Source organism: Chelonoidis abingdonii, chromosome 15 (genome assembly GCF_003597395.2).
Source record: "Chelonoidis abingdonii isolate Lonesome George chromosome 15, CheloAbing_2.0, whole genome shotgun sequence".
Lineage (NCBI taxonomy): Eukaryota > Metazoa > Chordata > Testudines > Testudinidae > Chelonoidis > Chelonoidis abingdonii.
The window spans coordinates 42,491,834-42,512,334 of record NC_133783.1 but is presented as its reverse complement, the minus strand read 5'-3'; the positions used below and the strand labels follow the sequence as shown (position 1 = coordinate 42,512,334).

Below are 20,501 nucleotides of genomic sequence, written 5' to 3'. Positions count from 1 at the left end.
AATGGCATTTGGCTGGAGGAGTTTCAAATTTGTATTTTGCTGAAAGGATTTTAATTTACTTGGTATACTTAGGCTGGGAGGGTATTCCCAGTGTCTATAGCTGAAAGACCCTGTATCTATCATCTTAAATTTACAAAGATAATTTTTACTGTTTTTTTCTCTTTAATTAAGTTTTTCTTGTTGAAGAACCATGATGTTTTGTATTCTGGGTGTGAGACCCCAGGGGACGGGGTCTGGATTCACCAGGAATTGGTGGGGAGAAAAGAAGGGAAGGGGAGAGAGACGTTACTCTCTGTGTTAGGATTACTGTCTCTCTCAGGGAGAGTCTGGGAGGGAGAGAGAAGGAGACGGGGAAGGTGAATTTTCCTCTCTGTTTAGATTCAAGGAGTTTGAATCACAGTGATCTTCAGGGTAACCCAGGGAGGGGAAGCCTGGGAGAGGCAATGGGGGGAAAGGGTTTACTTTCCTTGTGGTAAGATCCAGAGGGTCTGGGTCTTGGGGGTCCCCAGGCAAGGTTTTGGGGGGACCAGAGTGTATCAGGCACTGGAATTCCTGGTTGGTGGCAGCGCTACAAGTACTAAGCTGGTAATTGAACTTAGAGGAATTCATGCTGGTACCCCATCTTTTGGATGCTAAGGTTCAGAGGGGGGAATTGTACCATGACAACAACCCTTAGTGGCCTCGGGACCTGGTTTCTAGGGGTATCTCCAGCAGAACTTTCAGAACAGGTCCAGGGTGTGGATGTTCTGTACTGGTTCCGAAGACCAGTCATCCGGACTGCATCCTTCCGAGTCCACTGTGTACCAGAATCTTCCCTTAATTTTCCAAGAGTCGAGGACTCAGAGGACCAACTACTCCTCTTGTCCATGGACGGTTATGCGTGGCAGTGGAGGATTGGAGCAGTTTGGGTATGAGTTCTCAGTATAGGGCTTTAAAACTGAGATGTGAAAGATGGATGATCTTCAAGGATTTGTAGAGCTGTAACCGGAAGGCCACTGGGTTCACCTGTTATATAATCTTGAAAGGATTCAGGTATTAACAGTCTGGTTTGGCAGATGGGCAGCTTGATTTAAGGTTCTGGGGAGAGAGCCACACCTTATCTCCTACAGCCAGATTTGGCTCGGTCTATATGATCTTTGTAGGCTTTTTTGGCAGACTGCAGGTGTTCTGTGTGCTCCCAGTGCACCCGGTGTAGGTGGGCAGCTGAATTCTCAGTGGTCAGTACTGGAGAACTGATGAGCAAGTCTAGGTGGAAGTGGGTCTGAAAGCCATTGTTTGCAAAGTATGGGATATGTTCTCTTAAGAGGTGGATTGCATTGTTATGTGCGAATTCAGCATAGCACAGCAAAGGAAGCTGGTCATCCTGGTGGAAACTCAAAAGAAGGCAGTAAAGATACTGTTTCAAGATTTGATTGGCCTTTTCTATTTGCCCATTAGTATACCAGTGATAAGAGGATGAGAAGAGGGATTCGATGTCAAGGAGTCTGAGAAATTCCAGCTAGAGTCAGGAGATAAACTGAGACCCCCCAGTCTGATAACAATGCCTGTTGTTAACTCATGGTAGCAGAATTTTGCAAGAAGAGCTGAGCCATGTCCCGTATGGTAAGAACAGTATTGTATGGGTTAAAGAGTGCCATTGTTGTTAGGAGGTCGACAACAACCAGGATTACAGTGTGTTCCTGGGAGCATGGCAGTTCTACAATAAAGTCAACTGATATAGTAGATGAAGGTTGTGGAGGGGTAGGCAGAGGAGATGATCATGGTTTCTGGATATAGTTGCAGGACTTTACATAATTCTTGATGTAAGCTTGTAGGCCTGTCCACCAGAAGCTATGCAAGCCCAGATTGCAGGTCGTGAATTGTCCAAAATGACCTGCAGGTTCAATATCTGAAGCTTATGTTGTCCCTCCAGAACATAAATACAGTCCTTGAGATAGGGAAGGCCGTTCTGTAGTTTTAACTAACCACATTGTTCAGGGTCTGGTGGATCTGGCTTGCAAACTGGTCATCGGAAGCAGGAAGTGGATGAGGATGGCACGGCAGAGGCACCTGGAGCCTTTGATAGACCTATTTTTAATGTTCAATGTAAATCTAGATAAATGAAATGAAAGTAGGATCTTGAAAGTGAGTAACAGAATTCTGTCCTATAGGTGTTTCATTTTTCTGTTTGTATGTGGAAAAAAACTTCATTCATCTGCTGCCTTTCTTCACAGCAAATAATTAAATACAAATACAAATATGTTATCTAGTTTGCTTGGGTTTTTGCACCCCCCACTTCCCAATGTGCCTTAATTATATTTATTATTATTTATTTACATAGCAGAAAGTGCACTTGGTGCTTTGCAGACATGTATGAGGACCAGGTTACTGCCTCAGAGAATTTATAATTTAAGGCCCTGATCCTGCAGTTTAAGGCCCTGATTAACTTGAAGCGTGTCAGTTGGAGCCAGTGAGATTCCTCATGTAAATACATGACCGTCAGACAAAAATACAAATGGAGTACGAGGGAAGGAGTATGACATGAGAGCAGTGACTGAGCAGATAAGTTTGGCATGTGTATTCTTTATCCCATTTTATTTTTCTAAGCACACTCAGTGCGATTTGCCACATGCATAGATGTTGGCAGGATCAGGCCTCACTAAAAATACAGTTATAATTAAAGTGGAGATGTTGAACATTATAGTGTATAAGCATTCTTTTCTGAAAGTTATACAGGAACTCCTCACTTAAAGTCGTTCCGGTTAACTTTGTTTCGATGTTAAGTTGCTGATCAATTAGGGAACATGCTCATTTAAAGTTGTGAAATGCTCCGTTCTAATGTTGCCTGTTTTGTCCACTGCTTGCAGGAAGAGCAGCCCATTGCAGCTGGCTGGTGGGTGGTTGGAACCAGCTGAGCAGCCCCTGTCTCAGCTTCCCCTATCAGCTCCCCACTCCCCTAAGTTTCCTATGCAGCAGCTGTTCCTCCCCCCACTGCCATGTGCTGCTCCTTCCCTCTGCCTTGGAGCTCCTCCCAGAGACTCCTGCTTGCTGTATGGGGGGAGGGGGAAAAATGGGGGCTAATGTCAGGGCATTCCCCCCCGCCCCGCTCCTGCACCCTGCTTACCCCATCTTCCATAGAGCAGGGGGGATGCACGAAGGAAGGAGGAAGCTTCTGGGCAGTAGCTGCCATCTCAAGTCTCAGCAAGCTGATTTAATTAACAAGGCAGTGTACTTAAGCCTGGCGTCAGCTACTTAAAGGGGAAATACGCATTTTTTTCTTTGTCTTCCCTCCCCCCTTTCCTGCTGCCTTGTAGAGTGTTGGGAGAGTTAACCCTTGAGGGCTCAGTCAATTGCTAGTTCATTTAGCAGTAAAGCATTCCCTGGGAAATATCCCGCCCTCTGAGTCCTCCACCTCAAGCAAGCTTCACAATCATCATCACTGTGTACCAGTATTAAATTGTTTGTTTAAAACTTATACTCCGTGTGTGTGTGTGTGTGTGTGTGTACACACACACCCCCCCCTCTACCCCGATATGACGCCATACGATATAACACAAGTTAGGATATAACGCGGTAAACCAGCGCTCCGGGAAGGGGTGGGGCTGTGCACTCTGGTGTAACGCAGTTTCACCTATAACGTGGTAAGATTTTTTGGCCCGAGGACAGCGTTATATCGAGGTAGAGATATGTGTGTGTATATATGTATATGTACTATAAAATATAGTATTTTTTCTGGTGAAAAAAATTTCCCCGGAACCCTAATTCCCTCATTTACATTAATTCTTATGGGGAAATTGGATTCGCTTAACATCGTTTCACTTAAAGTCGCATTTTTCATGAACATAACTACAACGGTGAGTGAGGAGTTCCTGTAAAACATTTCACTGTGGTTTGGTTCAGGTGCCATTCAAACTCACAGGGAAGAAAGAATGACTTTTTAAACAATGTAAACATGTTGGGCGAGATCATGGCCTCCAGATGGATCTCATGTGAGAGTGAGTGCATCGGGGGAGGGGACTCAGCTGTCTTCATGGCAGAACCGCCTTCTCCAGGATTCCTCTAAGTCCTCAGGATCTGAACTGGAGAAGGGTGTGGGGACTAGGCAGGACAGATGCACCATGGGGCATGCATGTTGAATGGGGACAGATGCACTGTGTGCCCTTGTGGAGATAGGTAGAAAAGACGAATGCTCCTTCACAGTTCAACTCCCCACCCCCATCTAGGCAACATAGCAAGGCACCTACGGTCGCAGGAAGCTCTGGAAGTATGGTTCCAATGGAGATATGTTACCAGGCAGACAGGGTGTGTTGGGAGTAATGAGCAGACACAAAGCACTTGGTCGTCATAGTAGTTGTCTTAAATGCAATGTTAACTTAAGTTATAACTCGAGTGTTGCTTCTAATTTGAGTCCTTTCCACACATACAAACCCTTAACTCGTGTGTGGTGGTGCTTTTAACTTGATTTGACTCAAGAGGGGATATAGGCTAAACTTAAAGCTTGAATAAGCATAACTCATCAACAACTAATACTTTCTCATGTGGATACAGTCTAGTGCTACTCAATTGCCACCGTTCTCCAGTGCCTTTCCAAGTTCCCCCTGTTTGCCCAAAAAGGACAGACAAGTTTTCCCATAATTTATTGGGAAAAAATTCATAGAGCAGCTTAGCTTACTGCAGCACTAAGAACCATGGGATATGTTCTCCAGAAGTCTTAGCACCACACAAGAACCAGTTCAGTACCAGTATGGACACAGCAACTTGAATGTGGTTTCTCAGTATGGCTGCTCCCACTTGAGGTAGGCTAACTTGAGAGGAATTACTTGAGTGTAGATAATTTGAGTGAAGACATACCCATGCATGGTCTTGTCATCCTTCGATCCTGGGGGATCCTTGTTCTGAAGGACCAAATCTTGTCTCATAAGAGAATTATTATTTAAGAAGTCATTGCAGAGGTTTTCTCTCCTTTCGCTATTTTCCATGTGGCTGGGGGAGGAAAGAAGGGGTTACGGTGGGAAGAGGCAATCCAGCCCATTGCACTGTTTTTATGTGCTCTTTTAGTGAAAATGCAGCATTGGGGGACAGGATGTCCAAGAATATTTTGACTCACTTTTCAAGTTGAAAAGCACTGTTTAAAGAGGAAGTAAGTATTTTGTGCTTTATTGAAAATATTTACTGGTAATTAAGTTAGATTTTCTGGTGTTTATTAATGCAAGTCCTTTTTTATTGTTGTACATTTTAAGTTCTTTTTGAATGATTTTCATAACAGTTAATTAGGGACTTCAGAATTTGTGGACTTTATTCATAGAGGGAAATAAGGGAATAAGTTTATATGCAAAAACAAAATAAATTATTTATTTATGTTTAAAATGTTCTAATTAAGTTTTTCTTGACCTTTTTAATAAAATGTTCATAAGTTTATTAGTAGTGTACAGAAACCAAACATAAAAACATGCTACGATTCCATGATGAAAATTAACACCAAAGCAATTTATATTCATCATTATATTCATTCATTGTTCAGTCCTGAGACTCTGCTTCATCGGTGTTTTTAAGGGGGAATTCCACATAATGCATTGCGAGAATCAGGCAGGAGTGCTGCATTGAGTGTTTCTTGAAATACTCTGTCATCTTTCTCTTAAGTGATTCACATAATATAGCTTTGTTCCGTTTGATCAAGTTCCTGAAAAAAAAAAAAAAAAAGCTTGAAAGAAGGGTGGGAAAAGCACAAATAGTGACTGTGGTTCTGAAATGTAGAACTACTGCAACTGTGGTGAGAGGGCATAAAAATTGTCAGGATTGTGACATAGGCAAAGATCTTGAACCTGATTCTCATTTACACTAAGTCCATTTTATACTATTCTGGTAGCATAAAGGGACCCTGTAGCAGGCAGTGACCCTGAATCTGCTTCTCCCAGCTGGCCCTTTAGATTAGTCCCACTTGAGTTCTGTCCAGACTAGCAGCAAAATCTCTCAAATAAACAAAAATTTGGAATGAAAACTCCACATCCAAATATCCCTTTCTCTGTCCCCTCCGCCCCAGAGCCCCACAGATGTTCACGTGGAGTGGGAGTGTTTTCACATACCCTTCCACAGTTTTGGAAGCAGTCCAGTGGGTTCCATCTCATTCTCTCTGGTCAGGGAGTTATTGCTGTTTCCTTCCTCTTCTCCCTATCCTTTTTTCTTCACATAATAATATTTTTCTGTTAATTTCCTGTTAATTAATCTCATTTTGATTGTCCTGACAAAATCATTTATTTTCAGGTACTTAGTATGTGACTAAGAGTTTATTCACAATCCCAGGTTTAGCTGATTACTACTAGGTTTGTTAAACTTTGAGTACCATTTCAGTTATCCTAATGGACTGGCAGCCCCCAAGGCCATCCCTAGGCTCAGGGCATAAAGGCAATACAAAGGCACCTTTGGATCCCCCTTGCCCAGGCCCTGAACTGAATGGAGTGGATGTTTGATATTCAGTTTTCTTAACATTTTTTAACCTTCTTTGCTAATATTCAAATGTATTCATGTATTAAGATCAAATTTGATCCATACAACCAAATTTCTAAGTCAGAGCCCTGGGGCCCCACATCTTTCTGACTGGGTCACAGCATAATGAGTCATCATGTCATTTGGTGTTTTGTAGCGGCAGCCTAAGTTTCAATAATTTATTTGCTCTCTTAAATAGCAAAAGTCACAGTGTTCTTCAAAGCTAGAATTTAAAAAGTAATGTTGAAGTTGAGTTATCAAAAGGTTATGAGCTATTTTAGAAAGATGAGGAAAAATCATTTTTTTTTTTTTCAAGAATTACAGTGTACTGAGAAATTACTTATCTTAGATGTAGGCCATTGTGTGTTATCGCATCTTTTCTTAAGTCCTGTGCAGCTAACATTTATTACAGGATGTTCTTGCATTTCCTTGACTTTACACATTTTCATTGTAGTCATTACCAACCCGATGCATGCAAGGAACATTTGAAATGGCAAATAAAGAAGAAAACAGAGAGAAAAACAGATATCCCAACATCCTTCCTTGTAAGACTTTACTATTTATTTTCTAAATATCAGTCAAATGTCTGGATGCCTCTTACACCAATCATGCCTGTAATGTCTGCATTCACAGAGTATACCTGAGTAAAGCTGATTAATTGATCCCAAAAAATGCTATTTATACGTTACCAATCGCACATCTGCAAAGTAAGCTTCTTTTGGAGTGGTGTCTCTTTGGATAATAATTGCCTTCCATTAAATTTGTCTTTAATTTCAGAGGGTTTGATATGAATCCTTAGAATCACCCCAAAATGTAAGATGGTTCTCTTGAAACTCAGTTCAGATTTGTGCAATAAAAAAGAAAAGAGCTTTGAGTATATGGGCCACCCCTGAAGTATTTAACAAACCTTATCTATTACAAATGTTTTGCACACTACGCAAAAAGTATTGCATTCTCAGTAACCCAGTATAAGTATGGAGGTGGAGCAGGGTTTTTATAGTGAAGGCTTGTTAACCTGATGTCCAAAAGCTCTGTGCACTGTACAGTTACAATACAATTCAAAGAGACCTCTTCACAACTATCTTAAACAAATTATTCCCTGTCTATTCACCTAAAACTCCCTTTGAAACAGGTGAGACTTGCAGCATGTCTTCAAGGTCACTGTTTGCAGGCTCTGGTGAAACAAGAGTGTAAGGGACCAAAATCTTCCATAAGTTTTACATCAGCAAGGTCAGCATGATATGGCCCATATGACATATCCGTTATATACACTGTATTAGTCAGCCTTTTATGATATTTAATGATGGCAGAATAATAATGCAAATACTATGGTTCATAAAAGTGCAGATCTATCACTGACATGTTAAAGGGCTTTGTATTTTGAGGAAAATTTCTGATTGATGTTAATAATATAACTTTATCTACCATACAGACTCTAATAACAATTTCTTTCTTCTCAGATGATCATTCCAGAGTCATTCTGACCCAAATAGATGGAATTCAGTCTTCAGACTATATTAACGCTTCATACATAGATGTAAGTTAATAGTTTTTTCACTTTCATTCAGATTGCTAATTTTAATTGTAAACTAAATGTCAAATAGACATTTGTCTTACAGCACATCTTGGCATTTCATTCTTTAACTAGCCATAAATTTTATTTCTGTAGGGTTACAAAGAAAAGAATAAATTTATAGCTGCTCAAGGTAATGTATTTTCCTGACCCCATTTTTGTACTTACATGCAACCCTCCCACTCATCCCCCCCACTCTCTTCCCACACACACACACTAAAAAAAACTCACAACCCACATCAGGTTAATATGTTACAAGATCAAAAATTCCTTCCTAAGCATAAATAAGTTGGTCTGCTAAATCATGGTCATTGAAGTGAGAGTTTTGTGTTAGACACACTGAACTGAGCCCATTGCCTGACCTACTGCACATAGTGTATCTAGAGGGAGGGGGGATGGCGGCTGCTCGTAAAAAGGTGGGACAAGCCTGCTCCCAAAGCAGCAGCATTTATGTTTTCAAGAGCTGTGGACCAACCTGCCTGGAGCATGGACTGTGTTTGGAATGCCAGCCTACTGCTGGAAATAGTCTGAGTCCACTCACCCCACCCGGTCAATCCGGAAGCTAGATACACCCAACTCAGTTTCTGCCTCTACTGGTGCAGCCCTATTTGATGATGATATATTACAACTGGTCAAACTTACAGTCATGCCAACTGGACCTATCATGCTGGGTCTTGCAAGCAATCCTTGAGTAAATACAAAAATCCACATTGTTTCAAGAAGTACTTAGTGATTACAGTGATTGTATGACATAGTAAATGTTTTCTGTAAACTGATAGAGCTCATATAGCTGTGCTTCAAAGGAGTGAGATTTTCAATGTACATATAGTGCATTTGTAAAACTGAGGCATTTACAATCAGTATATTTTCATGAGATATGAGCTGATAACTCATGAATGGAAGAGAAAAATGTTCTTGTGTACTGTGATATTGCTTGTTTTTTTTATGTCTCTTGAGTATAGAACTGTATTCTATGTGCAGGACCTAAACAAGAAACAGTTAATGATTTCTGGAGGATGATATGGGAGCAGAAATCTTCAATTATTGTTATGTTAACAAACTTGAAAGAAAGAAAAGAGGTAAGTCACTTTTATTTCAATTTTGATCTGCCTGAAATAATCCCCACATTAAGTAGCCTCTGGCTGCAATGTGCTACTTAGCATCTGACTGTTAATGGCTGTCACCACTTCCTTTTCCAGTCCTTTCTGAGGTTTTAAGTCTCTGCTAAAAATGTAGTTGTAACTTACAAAATTTCAAGCTTATAAATATTCCCTGGTGACTAATTTCCTCATAACAAATCTTTTTATCATGTGCTACACTGCCTCGCTGTCAGACTTTAAGTCAAAGGCAAATTGAAATGAGGGCCTTTTTTGCTTCTGCTGCAATGTATGTGAGACTGGCCTTATAGGTTGGATTGAGAATAGGAATGAATGTTGAATCGGTATTACTCTTTTTTAAAAGTTTTCAGTTAAAAGAATGATTACATTCATAGTGTGATCACTACAGTTGGATATGGCTAATCTGAAAACAACCTATTTTATTGTGAAAGGCTGCATTACAACTCCGTTTGTGGTTTGCTGTTCTCACATCCATCCCCTCATTCTGGATTGTTCCTCCCCTCCCCTCCGTTCCTATTTCATATGTATCCTTCCTTATGTATGAGTTGAACAGTAAAATTTAATGAAATTATGTAGGGTAACACGTAAGAGCTCAAGATTATTACATAATTAACTTCTCTGCTGACTCACCAAAAGTAATTTAAAAAAATAAGAAGTCTGATTAAAAAAAACAAAAAAATGCACCATCACAAATTTTTGCTCTTTCTTTTAAATGCCTATTTATCCTCATGGGCTAGTTAGTTAAACATTCCAAACACTCAAAAGTGCACGTTTGGAGCTTGGCTTCCTCAAGCAATGTGAACTGGGGGTGCAGTGAAAGCAATATGCCAAGTTACTGAGAACAATGTACTGTGCTCTGCTGAAGAGTGACCTCTCCTGCCAGGTAAAGAGTAGTGTCGATTAAACTCCAAAATAACTCCCAACATTTCCTCCTTAAGATCAAAGGATAATTATTCTAGAGGGTGAGGGTACACATCATAAGCATTGAGATAGTTAATGTGCGTTAGTGGTGTTAATTAATTTACACAGCAGCTCTTTACAGTTATATATTTTTATCAGAATAAGGAAAAGCTATTTAAGTCTGATTGTGCCTAGCAGCTATGAAGGAGGTGCTCCCTGTTTGCATATACAAGGCCCTCTCCCTTTTCTGCAATCTTAATATTACCAGCCTTACTGCATGGTCAAACAACATACTCATATCAAGGCCTGACATACTGATGCTAGTGCCCACAAATGTCAGCAAATCTCATTTGAACAGATTGGAGACTCCTTTCAGGCAAATACCCATCAGGCCATAATGGTTGGCAAAATGCTTATTCCACAGAAGGAGACACATTGCTATCTTTTATCCTACTGCTAGAATCCCCATGCAACTGATGACTCTCACCCAAGGTTACCTGACTTTTCTCACCTATTAACCAGCCCTATATGTAGAGTTGGGGGTTAAAGCTGTCAAATAAATGCATGCTATCAGAAAAATAAACAAATAAAAAGGATGAAACAGTAATTGAAACAAAACAAACAAACAAAAAAACCAAAAGCCTCCTTCCTCGTGATCTGGCTGCCAAAGGAGCATGTGAAAACTCCATCCAAATCATATATTTCTTGTTGTGTAATTGTGTAATAATGCAGATAACACACAACCTTAAAATCATGTCCTGGTTTAGATTAAAAAACAAAACATCCTCTAAATTAGGGCTGTCAAGCACTTAATTTTTTTAAATCATGATTAATCGTGCGATTAATTATGCTGTTAAACAGTAATAGAATATTATTTATTTAAATATTTTTGGATGTTTTCCACATTTTCATATATATTGATTTCAATTTCAACACAGAATACAAAGTGTACATATTTATATTTATTTTTTATTATAAATGCACTGTAAAAATAAAAAGTATTTTTCAGTTCACTTTATACAAGTACTTTATACAAGTATGAGTAGTGCAATCTCTTTATCATGAAAGTTGAATTTACAAATGTAAAATTATGCACACACAAAAAATTGCATTCAAAAATAAAACAGTGTCAAACTTTAGAGCCTACAAGTCCGCATGTCTCCAGGAATGGTGGTTGAAGCATGAAGGGACATATGAATCTTTAGCGCATCTGGCACATATATCTTGCAACGTCAGCTACAACAGTGCTATGTGAATGTCTGTTCTCACTTTCAGGTGACATTGTACCAAGCAGCATTGTCTTCTGCACATTTAAACAAACTTTTTTGTCTAAGCGATTGGCTGAACAAGAAGTAGGACTGAGTGGACTTGTAAGCTCTAAAGTTTGAACATTGTTTTGGTTTTGAGTACAGTTATGTAACAAAAAAATCTACATTTATAAGTTGCCCTTTTACGAAAAAGAGATTGCACTACAGTACTTGTATGAGGTGAATTGAAAAATACTATTTCTTTTATCATTTTGTATCAAATGTAGAAAAACATCTAAAATATTTAATAAATTCCAATTGGCATTCTGTTGTTTAACAGTGCAATTAAAACTGTTATTAATCAATTATAATAAAGTTAATTATGCGAGTCAACTGCGATTAATTAACAGCTCTACTCTAAATATTCATAGAGGTTTAATTTTATTACTTTAAAATAATTTTATAGCTGTATGCCATCAGTAATGGAAGTGAGCACACAACATTTAAAAGTACTAAATGTACCTACTGCATGTTTGCATAGGATAAATGTTATCAATACTGGCCAGATCAAGGATGCTGGACTTATGGAAATATCAGAGTTTCTGTGGAAGATACTATCGTTCTCGTGGACTACACCATTCGCAAGTTTTGTATACAGTCAGTAAGTAATGGAACTCTTGCTACTCCTTAAGATTGGTTTTTATTTTGTTTTTTAAAGCAAAGTATCACAGAAATTCAGGCTTTTGTTTAAAATGAATTTAACTGGAAATTTAGTTTTTAACTAAAATTGAGTTGAAACATATATGTAGACTAAGGGAGCAGTAAGTTCATGGAATCAGTTTCCACTTGAGTTGTTGGAGTAAAAGAGAATTAATTATGCAAATATTGATGGCTATATAGGAGAATGTGGGAGCTGTAACCCTCTTTGCTTGCATATGGGCTATATGGGACTTAAGTTTAAAGAGGGATCAGTCAAACTGGATCCTCTGAGTAGGTAACCACCCTCGGAAGATATTTTCCACTGATTGATTATGTGTTATTTTGGAGGAACTTGGGAGTGTGTTTCCCCTCCTTTGTGCAAAAATATTTTTGAAATTAGGGAAAGTTTTCAAATCATTAAAAATGTAAAAGATATTAAAATTATCTAGAGATGGAAGACGTCTTATCACAGCCCACATGAAGGGCCAAACACAGGCAAAAGGGAGAGGGGAGGTTACAGCTCCCTGATTCTCTGCCATAGCTTGCCCCCAGCATTGGTTGGGGACTGTACATCATCTGGGGATAGCTGAAGTACATTGTGTTCTGGCCACCTCTCCTTCCCTCTCTTGACATGCCCAGTGCGCCAGGGAGTGCAGTGAAGGGAAACACATAAATTGACTTATCCATTTATGCTGTGAGGAACCCTCAATTGCAGAGTTATGGTCAGTCTTCCCTCCTTTTGCTCTGCCTGAGCAGGCCAGAGAATCTGGCCTGAATTGCCCACACCTCCTTCTGGTCCTACATTGCTGTTTTACTACATTTATTTTTTTTTTAAAGATTCTAATTGTGTAATCTTTTCTTTTGCCAAGAATAACCTTCACTATATAAATTAAATTCACTAGTGGTTTGCTTAGCATGCTTTCAGAGGGATTAAGACCTTGTCTATGCAAGAATTTTCACCTGTCTAACTTAAGATCAGTTTTAAAAAACTGATTTAGTTAAAATGGTGAAAAACCCAGTTTAATTTAATCAGTGAAACATTAATATTTAGACTAGGCCTTAGAATTGCAGCAAGGTTGCATCTTTTAAAATTACCATGTTAAGTATTGTTTTATTCTTCTCCTCTTCTACCTGTTACATTCCAGTTCTCATTTTCATTGGGACTTTCTGCTTCCCAGCAAAACAAAAATGAACTGAGTGGACTATTTATATATTTATAAAGCACCTTCACATCATCTCTGGCCATCAAACAGTATTAAAAGCAACTGCAACAGACCTCCAGCCGTCCCTGCAGGAAGATCACAATCCCTTGAAATTAGGTCTCAAAAAAGGAGAAAAAAATTTTCATCTCAGGCAGAGGAAAAAAAGTCCTGTGGCAGCTTGTCCACAAATCCAAAACAAAAACAAAACAAAGGGCAACTTCCTTCCACCTTGTCCGCAGTTGTCAGTTCCACGTCCTGGATGTTTACCGGGGAACAACTGCTAGCTCTTCTCTCTAGATCTGACTGCTCAAGCAGTTTTTCAGAACTAGCTTCCTCCTTTCTGCCCATTGAAGGGGTTTAACCACCTTCCTGGGTCAAACAGGGAGGAGACACACACGCTCTGTCACAATAATATATGTAACTTGCTGAACAATATTAGCTGTGGGAGACTCTCATCCACCATTACATCATTTACCAAGCCCATAATCACCCTAAAAACCTGAGTAAAGAGGTGGTTTGGTCTTAACTATGCCTTGAAGGCTAACAGTTAAGGTTCTTGAGGGCAGGTAGGGTATCTGGGTACCCTACCAGCGGCTGCCAGATATTCAACTCTAAGGACTGTGAGCAGAAGTTACCCAGCTAATGGCAGTTGATGTGTTGCCACATGGGGAGAGGGGCAATTTCTCAGGTGGTCTAAACCCTTCTGAACAGGGATTGTCTCTCTTGCATGTTTGTACAGAACGCAGCACTTTGGGGCCCTAATCTCAATTAGGGCGTTTGGGTTCTACCATAGATGTATTTATTACTACTACTTGTAGTAGCCAGGACCCAAACTACAGACAGCTGAATAGAGCAGAGTCACTTGGAAGAGCGTAGGGAGTCAGTGAAGCTTTCAGAAAACTGATAACTGATAATAAGTTCCTGGCAGCTTACATGGCTAATCAGATGGGCAGCTGCATTCACCGCTAGTTGTAGCTTCTGAGCAGTCCCTGTATAAAGTACACTGGAGTAATCTAATCTGAAAACCATTCAGGCATATCTAAGTGTAAGAAGGGCCATATGAGAGCGGCTGCTAAGACTCTTATTTAAAAAGAACTCTTGGCAGGAAGCTGTGTGAAAAATATAGCAAAAAAAAGTTATAAAATTCATCTGGATTGGAAATAGTTGGGAGTCTAGATGGCTTGTGGTATTTGGTGTCTTTCATGTGTAGATTCATATCTCCAATTTTACTATGGAACATATTAGTGGTGATAACATTTGGTCACCAGTTGATGGAGACTGAGTGGCCTTTATGAAACAAACTGGTGGTCTTTGTCCAGTTCATAGTGGAAAAGTCTTCCTGTATTAATTGGTGCTAATTACCAGCCTTCTTGGGGTCTGAGAAAGAGGTCAAGGACTGATAGAGCATGGAGACTGAATTTACTGTCTTAGCCCAAGAGGAGGTTCCTCCAGATCATGGCTGGAAAACATTGGTGGAGCTTTCATTGCCATTGCCTATGCTGGTCCTGTTCTGTGCTTAAACAGAGTACATGGGTCTCTGAGGCTGGTAAGGCTGTACCTTTAATAGTTAACACTGAAAATGTAAATTAAAAATAAAAAGAGAAAAGATACAATGAATCCTGTAAGTTTATATTTTATTAGAGCAGTCTCAGCTTCATGTGGTGTAATATCCTGAGTCTGATGATAGATCATCCTTATTTGTGTTGTTATGAAGCAGTTCATAGATAATTTGGCATCTTGCATCTCTCAGTGGTATAAATCCTGAAGTTCTTACTCAGACTAACTCCAGTGAGAGTTTTTTGTCAGAGTAAGGATGGAGTAAGAAGTGAAGAAGGACTTCAGGATTTGGCCCATGGTTAATGAAATTGTGAATCACATTTCTCATGAACAGTACCCTGGTGCTACTCAAATTTAATTGGCAAGGATATGGGTTAGGCAGCCTATGGTAACTAATCTGTTTGCAAGTCTTAACATAGGACATAAAATGTCACACTCACAGTCTGTTTGTGTGTTTCTAACAGCTTCATGATGGCTGTAAAGTTCCAAGGCTTGTAACACAGCTCCATTTTACCAGCTGGCCTGATTTTGGCGTGCCTTTCACACCCATTGGGATGCTGAAGTTTCTGAAAAAAGTCAAAACATTGAATCCTTCACATGCTGGACCAATTGTGGTTCACTGTAGGTATGTACACACTCTAAACTATTCTGTCTTCTTGAGCTTTAATGGTTTATTAAGTGGCTTGTGTATGTCAAAACTACATTTCTGTCTCTTCACTGAAAATGCCATAGTTTGCATAAAAGTCAGAACTTGCAAAGGTATTTTAGGCTTCATCATAGCCAGGGAGAGGAATGAATTCAAAAATTCTGCCTTTTCTCTCATTTTAATATTGAAACTTCAGTTTGTTGTTCCCAGAGTGATAGGCAATCTGTGACATCAACGTATTCCCTGTCAGAAAACCAGATTTGTAACAAATGGGCTCACTCTGCCATTGAATGTTCCTCAGAGAATACATCCCCCAGTTTTCTCACAGTGGAAATGTTGTTTCCTGTTATAGTTTGCCCACTCTGTTGTCATGTAGACTTGTACTTGAGATAATTTGTTTAACACTCTGATGTTGGCAGTCTAGATGTCCCATTACTACATGTACAGAGTGTGTTCCAATTCATGTACAAACATTTGAGCCTCTTGCCAGTAAGGGGTAATGATAAACCGTTGAATATGTGTTATAAAAATGAACAAAATTAGATCAGGTTTTTGTAGAAGTTCAAAACAAATGTTACAACTTTTAAATTCAGAACTGCTATATTTTAGACATCAAGTAAGAAATAGTCTTTTCTCAGGAACAATATATCTACGTAAGATTAGAATAAAATCTTTGTGGGGTTTTTTTTTTGTTTGTTTTTTTTTTTTAAGGAAATCACTTTCTTATTTTTGGTCTGTTGATTTGTTTTCAGTTGCTCATGTTTGACATTTATAAATATTCTCAATGGGCTTTAAAACATACTCTTCAATGTGGGGCAGCGTGCATTCCTTTATCAGGCATCAGCCATCCTTTTGTTCATTGTTCATCAAACACCTGTTTTAGGCCTGGTCTACACTATGACTTTAGGTTGAATTTAGCAGCGTTAACTCAATTTAACCCTGGACCTGTCCACACGATGAAGCCCTTTTTTCGACTTAAAAGGCTCTTTAAATCGATTTCTTTACACCACCTCCAACGAGGGGATTAGTGCTGAAATCGGCCTTGCCGGGTCGAATTTGGGATAGTGTGGATGCAATTCAATGGTATTGGCCTCCGGGAGCTATCCCAGAGTACTCCATTGTGATGGCTCTGGACAGCGCTCTCAATTCAGATGCACTGGCCAGGTAGACAGGAAAAGGCCTGTGAACTTTTGAATATCATTTCCTGTTTGGCCAGCGTATTTGCAGAGCTCATGCAGAGCTCATCAGCATGATGTGCCCATTGCTGGGGCACGTTGCCCAGCCCGTACTTTGTGAGAAGTCTATGACCATGTCCCTCTCGTCACCGCGCTGCCATCGCCTCCTCGCCTGGTTTTGCATGAAACAATTGTCTGCCGTTGCTCTGACGGAGGGAGAGATGACTGATGACAAGGCTTACAGAGAATTAAAATCAACAAAAGGGGTGGCTTTGCATCAAGGAGAACTCAAAACCCTGGGTTTAGCAGGCCATTGATTTCACAAAACAAATTGGGTCAATTGATCCATCTATCTTTTACATCTTAAGCTGGCAGCAGACGGTGCAGTATGACTGAAAGCCATCATCATCTCCTGGCTGCTTGCCAGAAGACGGTGCAGTAGGACTGCTAGCCATGACATCTCCTAGATGCTTGACAGAAGGTGGGAATGACCTGGCTGAGTCACTCCCATGTCTGCCCAGGCACCCCTGACCGATCTCACCGAGGTTGGCTAAAAGAGCACCCAGGAATATGACGACGATGGCTACCAATCGTAATGCACCGTCTGCTGCCAAAAGGCAATGAACTGCTGTTGTTAGCAATGCAGTCCCATGTCTGCCAGCACCCAGGAGATGTATGGTGATGGTGAGCTGAGCGGGCTCCATGCTTGCTGTGGTATGACTCTGCTCAGGTAACCCAGGAAAAAAGGCACAAAATAATTGTCTGCTGTTGCTTTCACAGAGGGGGGGAGGGAGAGAGAGGGGGGCCTGACGACATGTACCCAGAACCACCCGCGACACTGTTTTTGCCCCATCAGTCATTGGGATCTCAACCCAGAATCCCAGTGGGCGGCGGAGACTGCGGGAACTGTGGGATCGCTACTCACAGCTACTCACAGTGCAACACTCCGGAAGTTGACGCTAGCCTTGGTACTGTGACTTAATGCGCTTAGAGCATTTTGTTTGGGGACACACACAATCGACTGTATAAAAACGATTTCTAAAAAAAGACTTCTATAAATTCAACCTAATTTCGTAGTGTAGACATGCCCTTAGTAAGAATCCCTGTTCTCTTGAGTATATGTACATTACAATTTTTTTCTTTTAAGGTTTAGAAGGAAAAAGATTTTAGTAATCTCTCATGATTTTCCCCTTTGAGATAACCATATTTTTTATATTCGTTTGCCCAGATGTTCTATACAGAGTAATATTAGGGCCATGCTTTATTCTTCACCAGCAGGAAATTCTGTTCTTAATCTAATTGGCACCAAAATGCACACAAGGCACTGAGAGTAATAAAATAAAATAAATAAATAAAAAAGCAGATATCTGAATGTAATGGCCAAATCCAAAGCGCACCGCAATAGCTCTATTATGAGTCACAGTGTTTTGGACTAATTTGGTACTTTCATACTGCTTGAAAAATGTAGACTGAAAAGCATGTCATCTAATTTCCTTTTCAGTCCAGGATATGATGCCATTGAATTGTTGGAAAAAGGAAAGGGAAACTCATCCATAATGAGTAACGCTGTATTTCTCGGTGGGCTTTCATAAAAACAACATACAGTGCTGAACACAAGGTGCTCGACCAGAACAAACATGATATTGAAAAAGTTTTAAGCTAAATCAGCATTTAGAGGAAATGAAGGAGAAGCAGGCAGAACAAGGAAAAGAGAGGAAAAAAGGAATGTTTCTGACAAATTATATCATTCATTTTTTAAAATGCCACTCTCCTGATCAAGGAAGGAAGTTCAGGAGAAAGGGCTGAGAAAAAGCTTTCAGAAAGAGTGCAAGAATCTGCAGAGGTTTGACACACAAGTCAGTTAGAGAGAAGATGTTGAAAGAGACAGATGACAGAGCTGAGGAAAGAGAGTGGAGTAGTCTTGGGGCAGAGAGCGCAGTGAAGGAGTTAATAATATTAGAAAAAGGAGGTAGCACTGAAAATAGAGCTCATGGAGTCTGCTGAGGGGAGAGAGATCAGGGAGCAAGGAAATCAGAGGGCTGAGAGCAAAGATTGATGGACAGGATGGAGGAAAGGCAAACTGAGAACTGAAAATGAACAAGCCATATTCAGAGAGGGGGAATTCTGAGACAGGTCAGAACAAGAAAATGTCTGGTAAATTCTGAGTCAAGGAAGTAGGAGAGAGTGAGAAGTGCAGGAGTGAAAGTAAAATTGGTGGCTCCAGGGTGGAGGGGAAACATTAAAGCACTGCCATGGCAGTGCTTTAAGCAGGGTCCTTTGCCACGGCAGTGCTTTAAAGTCAGCTGTACAGGCCATTACCAGCCTGTACTACCTTACTTTCACCCCTGTAAAGGTGATAGGAGATGGGTGGGAGAAAGGGATGGGAAAGAGAAAGGACTGATGAAGAAAAGAGGATCAATGTGATGCAGCTGTCAGAGCCTTCAAACTAGGGTAAGTGATGAAAAGGCAAGTAAGAAGAGGGCCACACAAATCAGAAAATTAAATGTTATTTGTGGATGAATCTTTCCGACATAAGGTGGTTATGGGCACTGGTCTCTCTATTATAAGGATGTGTTTTGTGACACGTCATTATCAATGAGGAACTCAGCTGGTTTTAATTTGTCATTTCAGCATTCCCACAAGTGGAATTGGTTGCAATTAGTACTAAGTGAATCATTCTACTTTACTTACATCAGACCATGCTAAGGGATTAAGATTTTCAGGCAGCATCAATTTCTATTCAGACAAAAAAGAACACCGTATGTGCATATGCAAGAGTGTGTCTAAATATATATATATAATCACCCATATAGTTTATATAATAAATTGTATAACCAATTTGAAAATAATAAGGGGTGCTTATTTGAACACTGCATGTGGCATAATTAAAAATACAATAAATTAAAGAAACTCCAACCCCTTACCATATACTGTAATACTCAGGAACCAGACAACAGAAAAAAATATACATATAAGTGCACATACGATATACATGGTAATAATTATGTTCTCTTTGTTCAGTATGTCTGTGAGAAAACTTTTGAGTGTTTGCAATATGGTGACATGACTTCTGTGGAAAATACTATAATTAATAGCAAAATATAGTTTCTAGTTCTCAAGAGAGCCATGGATGGTTCATAAATTCTTAAAGAATATTTTAGATTCCTTGTAATTGCACATCAGTGTCTTATGAACTAAACGTTCATTTTATGGAGTCTATATTTCTGACTTTATTTTAAAACTAAATTTTTCTTTGATGAAAGTCAGAATCTGTGAGTATGTTGGGGGAAAAATACATTTACATTTTTAGAAGGTGATACTATGACATTTTAATAGCCACAGGGTAATATAAGCAAACAGAAGGTTAGAGGAAAATTGTTAATGCCTAACACAGGATGCCATGCCCTTTTCCTCTGAAAGGAAGAGCTCAAAATCATTTATGATTGTATCATTTGTAATTATCTTGCTCCCTCTAGTGGCAACTGGAAGACATGTTAAAAACTAATATTTTTTCATGCACATGTTGAAAACCTTAGCACTTAAAAAAGGCTTAACATTTGCCAACTGATGTATGACATTGTAATAAGCCTCTGTCCCAAATCTGGACCTTAGCATCCAAAATCTGGGTGCTTAGCATGAACCTCCAAGCTTAATTACCAGCTTGGATCTTCTCTCGCTGCCACCAATCAGGATTGTGAGTACCTGATAAACTCTCTGGTCTCCCCAAACCTTTCCCTGGGGGACCCCCAAGACTCAGATGCCCTGAGCCTCCGACAAAGGGAAATAACCCACTTCCCTTCCTGCTCTTTACTTCCTCCCAGATTTTCCCGCCCTGGGGATACTAGGAGATTTCCCTGCTTCAATCCCTTGAAACACAAAACAGAGAGGACGGTTTACCTTCCCCCCTCCTTCTTCTCCCCCC

The 20,501-nt window shown here is 39.9% G+C and overlaps 1 protein-coding gene across 5 annotated transcripts in view; it reads left to right on the top strand.

The window, feature by feature from the left end:
• The window catches only part of PTPRE (protein tyrosine phosphatase receptor type E), a 131,077-nt gene that overhangs the window by 66,462 nt on the left and 44,114 nt on the right, over window positions 1-20,501 (top strand). For 4 of the 5 annotated variants that reach the window (XM_075072741.1, XM_032801585.2, XM_075072742.1 and 1 more), the window contains 6 exons: window positions 6,917-7,007; window positions 7,923-7,999; window positions 8,132-8,168; window positions 9,017-9,114; window positions 11,842-11,961; window positions 15,223-15,383. In XM_075072741.1, the coding sequence (XP_074928842.1) occupies window positions 6,917-7,007; window positions 7,923-7,999; window positions 8,132-8,168; window positions 9,017-9,114; window positions 11,842-11,961; window positions 15,223-15,383 (584 nt within the window). Of the gene's footprint in view, window positions 1-5,044; window positions 5,120-6,916; window positions 7,008-7,922; window positions 8,000-8,131; window positions 8,169-9,016; window positions 9,115-11,841; window positions 11,962-15,222; window positions 15,384-20,501 lie in introns of those variants that run through there. The other variant, XM_075072743.1, reaches the window with a different exon arrangement.